General features: G+C 37.2%; 1 protein-coding gene across 1 annotated transcript in view; it reads right to left on the reverse strand.

Moving 5' to 3' along the window:
* LOC107719879 (anion exchange protein 3-like) overlaps positions 1 to 10,482 on the reverse strand; it is a gene marked incomplete at its 5' end in the record, with an annotated part of 43,804 nt that overhangs the window by 24,792 nt on the left and 8,530 nt on the right. Inside the window, one exon of the mRNA XM_016527422.1 lies at positions 612 to 754. Coding sequence (XP_016382908.1) covers positions 612 to 754 — 143 coding nt within the window. The remainder of the gene's footprint in view (positions 1 to 611; positions 755 to 10,482) is intronic.

Genomic DNA, 10,482 nt, shown 5'->3' on the forward strand with positions numbered 1-10,482 from the left:
GAGGACTTTTGAGACATGTTTTATGCATCTACATGAATCCTGAACTCCAGCGAGACAACTGATTCTCCTCCGCTGGTTGATTAAGAGCTTAGATCAGCAGATGCAGCCACATGAATAGCAGAGACTCCAGTGCTGACTGACTAAGAGCCTTATGTAATTAATCCAGCTGATTTTATTGAAGCCCACTGGATGAAACGGATCAATAGATATCAGCAAAGAGAAGATCACCAAATTTGGGGTCTCTTCTGCTCCTCCACATTGATTATCTCTAATAAAACCACCTCATCATCAGTATCAATGTCAGTCTGGGGAAAACAAAGGCTTTACTTTCAGCTTGGTCTTGAGGAGCAAAACAGAATCTCAAAATCAATACACGTTTTCGGCTAGTTTTTCAGTGTTTACTATATAATTGTGAGAGTCTGCCATGCTATTATTTGAATAATTTTTCCACACTGTTCTATTATTGATAAATCTTCTCATAAATGCCATATTAAAACATAACAAAGGTCAGTTTACTTTAGTATAAGTGAGCAAAAAAACTGTACGTCTGGCTGTGTGAAACTAGGTCTCATTTTTCTTTTCTCTGTGCGGTTAGGAAGCTCAGCACTCACCTCATGAGTTTTCTTGTCCATCCTCTTCCTCCTCTTCAGGCTGGACAGAGGAGGTGAGCTATTGCTGGTTCGTGGTAATTGACAGCGTGATGATTTCTTGACGAGGTGACGTCTAACCCCAGGATTGTCCTCAAAACGGTGACCTTAAGGTGAAAGTGAAGAGAAAGGTTTAGGTAAATACAATAAATAGAACTGTCAGGTTTGTAAAGGCAGCTACAGATGTGGGGGATAAAATAAGTGAACCCTTGAATTTACCATGGTTTTGTGCATAAACTGGTCAAAACACACAGTTTGCTTTAACAAATAACACACAAGCATACATTTTTGTGTCTTTATTGAACACACTGTGTAAACATTCATAGCAGGGCTATTATCATTAACTAGAACTATTATAAACTTTAAAACTATTATTAAAACATTTTTGTTTAGCTGAAATAAAATCAAACTTAAACTAAATGAAAATGAGTAATGTTGCCTTGAAATAAAATGCTAATTAGACGTAAATAAAAACTAAAACGGAACTAAAACTTTAACTGAAATAAAAATAAATTAAACCTAATTAGTAATGAAAAAAATGGCAAAAGTACATAACAAAATGACTATAAATGAAACTAAAATAAAAAGTAAAACTGAAAATATAAAAATAATAGCCAGTTCAAAAGATTAATAAAAACACTTCCAACATACTATTTGAGGCTGAACATATCCCATCATTCAGATATTATGTATAATCTGGTAATAAATATAAAGTGTTGCACATTCTATGAGTGCAGAAATTAGTATTGAGTGCTGTCTGTTTAATATGTACCACTGAACAGAAATTTAGTAGTTTAGGGATAGTTCACCAAAAAATTACAAAAAAAAAATCCATACTATGGAAGTCAATGGCTACCATCAACTGTTGGTTACCAACATTCTTCAAAATATCTATAGTAAATGATGACAGAATTTCTGGGTGAACTATCCCTTTCAGCGCTACTCTGTAAGAACTTTACTTAACATTGACTTGCATTACAATGCTATGTTGTAAGTAGGGATGCACCGATACCAATAGTGTCTCCCATCAGGTAACCAAAAAGTTCCACTGTACACACACTTGAACACTTGGGCCAAATACAGGAAATGCATCATGTAAGTAGACCTGTTTTCAGGTGCAAAACCAGCAAGTGTGAGACTTGACAGGGACACAATGACCAGATTGGAGGTGTTGGTCAGAGCTGTACTGCAATACAAAAAACTCTCAAATTTGGATATAATACTATTCGCAAAAAGCTTTGCCTGATCCATGCCTGGAAAAAGAGATTTTAGAAGACATAACATTAAGAATTGTTAAACATTGCAGAACATTAAGAACTTGCATAAAGACAAAGCGAGTTAAAAAAAACGCTCACAAGCCTTGATATTCATCAGTCGATGACAAAACAAATGGCCATAAGATTTATACAGAAGTACATGGTAAATCCAAGGGTTCACATAGCTTTTACTCAACTGTAGCAATGAAATTGCATACATTTGTGTGATTGAGAATAAAAGCGTGCCTAGAAAAACAAGAGAATCAGAGGCCTTCTCAGCTGAGCGCAACTAAGAGGCGTATTTTGGATGCTAGGCCTTTCCAAACAAAATTGCTGTGATTTAATATTGTATCATTTTAGCCCACAAACCGAGGTTTTTATTGAATTTCGGATAATTGAAGGGGTGTATTATGAGAAACCCTCTCTCTCCAGCTGTTCTGAGTGCCAAGTAAAAGGCCGGGGCTCTCCAAGGGTTGAGGCCTGCCAGGACGCCCAAGGCCTCAGCTGGTTTGTGTTGTCCCAGTAGCCCGGGGATGTTCGGTAAACAAACTTCATTTTTTATTCTTTCTCTCCTAGAGTTGCTCATGCATCTAAACACCCCCCACCCCCCCTTCATAAAAAATTTGAAGTGCACACACTGGTGCTGGGCCTTTTCCCAGGGGTAGAGCGCTAACAATATGGTGGCCGTGCCTTTTGGCTGTACTCTGGTTGTGCTTTTCATGGCAAGAGAGCAAAAATCCTAGAGGAGACCAAAACAGCCAAGTTTTCATCAAAACAGCACAGGATGAAACCAACTCAGGCCACAAACGTGTGTTTGACGCACAAAAGTGCTGATTTTAAATCTCAGTTCAAGCATTCGATCTGTCTTTTTTTGTTAGCGTTACCTATTGAAGCTGAAAAGAAACAGCGAGACTGAGAGATAAGATGGAAATTGATCTCTGCTAGACTGTCTGTCTGCTCTTCACACAGACCTTTCCCAGAGGAACTGCAGAGAGAATCACAGACAGACAAAGACCTTGAGGGAAACTCACTAGTAAACAGTCTACACAAAGACAAAAGCATCAGGCCTGAGGGTTTTACTGTTTATCAAAATATAAGTATGCTTCTTAGTGAAAAGCAGTGTTTAAACTGGAATAGTTCAGGCCCATCATGTTTTATATAAGGAACAGTTTCTCCAAATCTGGTGGTTATTTACTCATGTTGAAAACCTGTATGACTTTCTTTCTTCTGTAGAACACAAAAAGAGAATGGATAATGTACTGGTTGCTTTTTTTCAGGGAATTACAATGAATGCTTGAAAAAACAAACAAACCATGATCTTAATTTGGATTCTTTTGGAACTAGTTATATTGTGTCTAAAATATGGAGTATTAAATGATTGATGATTGATTCAGTCTGTGGCTGATGTAAGAAAGATGACTAATTCTTATGCAAATATTACAATGACATTATCTTCTGTCGGCAGCACATCAGATACGGTGCAGTGTAATGACAAGACCACTCAGTATGCAAATAGATAGAAGAAAGAAGGCCATTCGAAATATGCAAATATTGCAATGATGCCACAGTTGACTATCAACGTAAACTCAAATGCACATTCAAAAGTATGCAGCCAGTGAGATTGTTTAAGGTTGTCGAAAGAAGTCTCTTCTGCTCACCAAGGTTGAATTGAATTATTTCAATACATTTTAAAATGCAATTTATTCCTGTAATGATGACAAAGTTGAATTTTCAGCATCATTACTCCAGTCTTTAGTTACATGATCTTTCATAAATTATTCTAATATGATGATTTGGTGCTCAAGAAACATTTCTTATTATTATCAATGTTGAAAACAATAGATTTTTTAACAACGTAAAAGTCCTTTCTGACACTTTTGATCTTTTAATGCATTCTTGCTGGATAAAAGTTTTTTTTTTTTTTATCTTACTTCATGCTTTTAGACTAGAGTGTAAGTCAAAGAAAGTTTTCAAACATTCAAAATGTAAAAAAGAAAATCTAACACAAAAATTGCTTCGCCACAAGTGCTCAAGGCCCAATTAATTGCAGAAGAGCAAACCTCCAACCATAATACATAAGAGATATCAATAAAAATCACTGTACTTTATGTCGGAATCAAGTTATTGTGTATTATGACTCTGGCCTGAGATGCGTGTGTGCGTGTGGAGGTTTGGCAGCACATGTATGTGTCAACAGGAGGGGATCTGGAACTTCATAATCCATTTTCTCAAACATGCCACATCACTGGAGGCCATGATATGTTTCATATCAGCAATCTGTTTGCAAGGACTCGGCTTGACACTAATTAGCTTGTATTTCCCAACAGGATCAATAAAACAGATTCCCAGCAATCAATTTTCAATGCGAGCAAGATCTATAGAGGGTGGAGTGCATTTTTTTACAATGTCACAACCGCAGTCATGTGAATGGAAAATCATCAAAAGCCGCCTGTTAGACATTCTTCGATGCTTTTTGCCATTTATGAACCTAAACTATTGTCAAAGACAGACAATGGCAAAATTCAGTCGAAAAATGATGTAAGTGTGAAGCAAAGTGGAGGTCGCTGTGACATTTGCAAAAACGAAGGTGGCTGGAAAATATTACCCTTCACCAAGCTGCCAACTTTTTAACAGTAAGCACACTTACGGATCGGTTCGACTGGGGAGCCAAGGTGCGAGTGGATGGACTCCAGAAGGTCATAATCATCAAAATCCAGCACAAACTCCTCAAAGCCGTCCACGGCGAAGCTCCCCAGAGGGTTTTCCTGATCCCCATAACACCCCTTTCCAGAGTCCACATTGGAGCCGCCGCTCGTGTCCTTCTCCTTCCCCACGTCTGTCATCTCCACACCTGGTACCTCCGGATCATCCAGGATGCAACCCTCTTTCGTGCCACTATTTTGTACCTTCTCCCGTCAATAATGTAGAACTCAAAAAACTGATGCAAAATTAGTTTTTACTGCATCCCAGTCCAATCTTCAGGGTTTTAGGAATGGATCCTGGAATCAAGAACTATGGAATGACCATGAATCGTGCAATTAATCTTGTTTGCAATCCAATTTTGTCCAAGAAGAAAGAAGAAAAAAAAAAGATAATCTCTCAGCTGGGCCCTCAATCCATAGAGAGCTTGTAATATCCACCTGGATGCCTGATGAGAAAATAGTTTCTGGCCTCAGGGTTTCCAAACAGATGAGCAGTGGTTCTGTGAGACGTGTCTGCTTGTACGCAAGCAAACAGCAGGGAACACTGAAATTGGCTGACAATCCAGAGGAAATGTTGATCCAACTGAACTACTTTTGAGGTCTCGCACAAATCTATTGGCTGCCTCTGTGATTTCCATGACGTTGTCGATTGATCCCGTGGCTGCATGAGGGACAGAGATGCCATCCTCTGTCCGGGTTTCCCTCATCAGGTCCGAAGCTGGTTACACCACCCTATCAAAACAGCACAGGTGAAATCCTCCATCCGAAACAACAGCGGTGCCGATGAAGTGCACAACATGCCACACATCACACAGCGCTGTCTCCACATGACTGATCTCCATGGAAACCACGGCTGCTTCTAGAACTTGTTTTCAAGCTCTTACCTGCCCGGTGATGAGCCAATCACCGTCCAGATGCGTCCAAAAGTCTACATAGTAAGACATTTGCAAGGTTTATTTACATATTATGCATATCAGAGGAACACTGTATTGCTCTTTTATAGAGACATAAAGATAACTCAATTATGTTTAATTTAGATAAGAACTTTGTCTTAGATGTTTCCAATAAAATTCATTAGGAAAAACAAATATGGACTCAAATGAACCGATTATGTAGATAAGATAAAGAGCTCAAATAATTTGATTTTGGGAGATTTTAATAAGAAATGTGACCCTGGACCACAAAACCAGTCATAAGGGTCCATTTTTGAAATTGAGATCATCTGAAAGCTGAATAAATAAGCTTTCCATAGGACAACATTTGGCAAAGATACAATTAGTTGAAAATCTGGAATCTGAGGGTGCAAAAAAAAAATCTAAATATTGAGGAAAATCAGCCTTATGAGCTCATATTGAAATCTATTACTTTTCATTACAAAAAAATAAAAAGATGAGGGGCCTGACATTGAAAGAGATCTCATTTGTGGTTATTCAACAATTAATAAACTAATAAATGATTTTTAAAAAAATGCAAACAAATGTAGTTTTTACTGAATATACATCCATGTTCAAGAAATATCCAAATTTGTATGTTATTTTATTTTATTTTATTTTATAATGCATTTTATCTGCCCTGTAATGGCACTGTAATCACATTGCTGTCTAGGAGAATTTTGAGACAATGAGTAAAATTATTCATTTTAAAATTAGATTAATTTATATTTCATAAACATGAAAATAAAATAAAATAAAATAACCCTGTAAGTGTATTGTAATCATCACATTACTGTCTAGGAGAAACAACTGAGATATGAAAAAGACCACACTTGTGGTTATTCAACAATTGATGAACAAACTCATTCTGAAAATAAGATGCAAACAAAAGGGTCATTCAAAAAATAAAGTGAGAAAATCAATTCAGTGGATTACAAGTGATATGTATATCATCTAAATGCCCTATAAAGGTGTCACACATTTGAAATCACTGGCATGGAGCGGGACAGACTCAGATATGAGAGGTTTATAGCAAGCTAGTGTGATGCAGGGCTTAAATTCAATGGCCTGTTCCACTGTGGCGGCCTCATTTGTAATTTGCTGCGGTACAGCAGTCAATGCTTCCTCTTTTCTAAAAGCAGGAAGGGCTGCGGGCGGGTCTTTGGGAAGGATAATCAATTGCAACAGTGAAGATAATTATAGCCAGAGGGATCACATCCACAGAGCCGCTGCAGCCCTCACCTAAAAGCACTCTGCTGGACTCTGCTAGACTTCATTCATGGCCAGAGTGTGGACTATTTAGCCACATTACATGCACTGTACGTCAAGTAGAGTAAACAGCAGGATCATTCATGAAATGAGCCTGCATCGATGCACCAGATGGATATATCTATGCTGCCTTCAAAATCCAACCAGATGCAGGAATGTTATTATAATTAAGATTAAATAATTTAACAATGATTATATAAAAAATTCAGAATAATTTAACTAATTATGATAACTTAAAATTATTTATGCACTGTATATAGTATGCATTATAGAATACTGTAGTAACATTAAAGATCAAAATCACAAGATCACAATGCACTAAACTTAAGCTCTGTGAGGATCATCTGGCTCAATTAAGGAGAGTGTGTCCACTGTCCAGCCATTCCCATGGCTTGACAAATCACCACATGACACACAGAGGAACAGCTGGGAGGGCAACTGGAGCATGGGAGCACATTTAAACCAAACCCTTCACGCCAGGAAGAACTTTACAACCCTGCTTCTAGGAAAACATAGTCATGTGCAGCACATCTTCAGGAATCCTCCTTTCCATGAATAGGGTGTAAAATAGTGTCTTTATCTTGTTTTTTAAAAGAACAGTTTAAAAAAAAATGTAATTTGTTTTTTAGCAAGAGTCTGTGACATGAAGTGCCTAACCTTTAAAAAATTAGTCATTGTCCAGTCCAGTAGGTCAAACTAAATATTACATGAGCAGTTTTATTTTATATTTTGTTTATTTTTGCAACCATGATACCGCAACCCTGTTTATCTCAACATCTGTTTATCTAAACATCAAAATAAAATGGTTTTGTTTTTATATTTTTTGTTTTAATTAAAAATTTTAGTTAAAGTTTTAGTAATTCTTCTGTGTATTTTTGTCATTTTTATTATTTTTAATGTCTATACAGTGTTTTTCATAACTAAATGAAATGAAATAGTTTTATGCTCTATACAGATCTATACAGGTGGAGCTGGGGAAAGTGGAGGGTTTCAGAGGAACTCTAAAAGTGTGCTGCGAACTGCTCAGTGAATGCTAACCAGCCATTTAAATGTAAAGCAGCAAGTTCATTCATGTTGCGTATGCAACATGAACCAATCAGCTTGTGCCAAGTTCAATGCTGGGAATATCATCAGTGTGTGTTAAGGACTCTGTGCCATCAAGAGTTTCATGACAGAACTTGGCATTTACACTATACACTTGGTGAAACAACCCAGGGTAGACAAACTGACAGGTTGCCAGGTCTGCGAAACAGAACCAGCAAAATGGCTGTTCAAAACATTTGTACGCAGTTTTCCCCTCCAGCAGTGGTCCCCCTCCGAAATACCTGAGGGGAAAGGGATCACTTTAAATCGTGCACTAAAAAAACAACCCGGCAACAGTGTAAAAGTAGCCCAATTCCACTAGAAAACCACAGACTTGGCAACACTTTTAATCACCACCGTCGCTTTTTCAATGATGTACGACTCACATTGACAGGAGAATACCCAATCTGTCCACTTACATGGCAGACGCAAATGCACTTATCCGATTCATACCAGATTTATTTTTACACATGAATGAGACCTGAAACTGATCTGACAATATTCGAATCCATGCGCGTTTTTCCTGCTTACATGTTCGTGGGGCATATCCTACCTGTGCCACATGGGAGGAAAAATTGGAATTGGGTCACTTGAACCATGTAATGTAAATCCAACCTTAGTTATCTATAATCCTGTTCCTGGAGGGCCAACATCCTGCAGAGTTTAGCTCCAACCAGTTGCTTGGAAGTTTCTAGTGAGTCTTAAAGACCTTGATTAGCTGGTTCAGATGTGTTTAATTAGGGTTGGAGCTAAACGGGTGAAAAGGTTAAGCTTAACAATTGCGGTCACCACTGCTATGGACAGCCATTTGATATTACCTACCTATTCTTCATGTTATGTTGATTTTATCTCAAATAACAGTTAAACTAACATTTCTCCCAACCAAAAAAAAAATTAGATTTGTGTTTATAATACTTTAAAACAAAGTAATGGGACACCAGAGTGTACTCTATTCATGGAAAGTGCCAATTACACTCCTGCAAGGGTTTTTAATGGAGTAGTAGTATTCTTGGGCTGTCATACCCTGTAATCAGTTGAGCTTACTTTATTAAGGATAATAATTAATGTAAAAAAAAAACGGGAAGCATTTTGGTGCATGGCGCAGATCCAATGATCCTGACCACATCTGAACATCTTGAAGGCTTGTTTACAACCGCGGGAAAGGGAGGAGAGGGCAGGCCGAGTGCTGACCACGGCCAGCCAATGATCCTGCTGCTCTGCTTTCCACCAAAACACATTTATGAGTATGGACACAAATACCCCAGCGCCCCCAAATTTACTAGAGAGCTTGCCAATGCAGACCTCTAAGTCCACTAAACAAACACTCCCTGTCATCACTCCCCTCCTCTGGAGTGAGTGTTTAATGTGCATTTGGAGGGGCCATGAGCTTTGGCTTGTCAAGATCAAGTTGAACCGTCGGCCTGAGACTTGTTCGTTGGTGTGGCTCCAATGACACATGAAATCAAACATGCCTATCTAATTTTGTTTGAGTTACAGCACTGATTTCAATTAAGATCGAATGGCCTCAACAACATGCAAGTTGTCTGCTTTAATCCTTATTTTAATCATCATGGCTACACACATTAAAAACTCAAATCAGTAAGTGCACTGATTTTTGAGACATAGGACAAAAGGGCTGAAAAAAGATTAAGGGCTACAGGGCTGAAAAAAGATTAAGTTTACCAGAATCCAGGGGGAAATAATAGATAAATAAAAATGATGTACGTTCTTAATTAAGTACTGTCTTAAAGAAGATGCATGATTATCATTAAAAAAAAAAAACAGACCAGGACCCTGAAATAAAGCTTTCTTGATTTAATCAGCCATCTGTGAATGTTTTATGCTCACCACACTGAAAGAAAAAAATATATACACACAAAACATTATTGTGTATGTATTGTTTTCCAGTTAAAATGTCTAAAAATCCTTGAAACTAAATAATTTTACTTGAGAAACAGAACTGTACAACATATTAAGACCTGTTTCCAAAAACAGTTAGATCTATTATATGTTATTTGTCATATTGCAATGCTTTTTTCCCCCATTTGTTTTAACTTCTTTATACTTAAAGTCCAGTAGATAAAGATCCATAAAATATCTAGCACCACAGTGCTTTCCATTGTTTTTACATATATATATATATATATATATATATGTATGTATATGTACAGTGCTGTGAAAAAGTTTTTGCCCCCTTCCTGTTTTTTATTTATTTTTTGCATATTTGTCACACTTGAACGATTCAGATCATCAAACAAATTTTAATATTACACAAAGATAACTTCAGTAAATACAAAATGCAGTTTTGAAATAATGATTTCATTTATTAAGGGAGAAAAGCTGTCCAAACCTGCCTGGCACTACATGAAAAAGTAGCAGGAGGGGGCAATTAATTTTTCACATTGGGCCAGGTAGGTTTGGACAGCTTTTTTCCCTTAATAAATTAAATCATCATTTAAACACTGCATTTTGTATTTACTTGCATTATCTTTGTGTAATATAAAAAAAAACAATTATGGCAGGTCCTGAAGCTCAGACCATCACACTACCACCACCATGTTTGACTGTTGGAATTATGTTCATTATGTTCTTT

This window comes from Sinocyclocheilus rhinocerous, unplaced genomic scaffold (genome assembly GCF_001515625.1).
Source record: "Sinocyclocheilus rhinocerous isolate Xijiao unplaced genomic scaffold, SAMN03320098_v1.1 scaffold841, whole genome shotgun sequence".
Classification (NCBI taxonomy): domain Eukaryota; kingdom Metazoa; phylum Chordata; class Actinopteri; order Cypriniformes; family Cyprinidae; genus Sinocyclocheilus; species Sinocyclocheilus rhinocerous.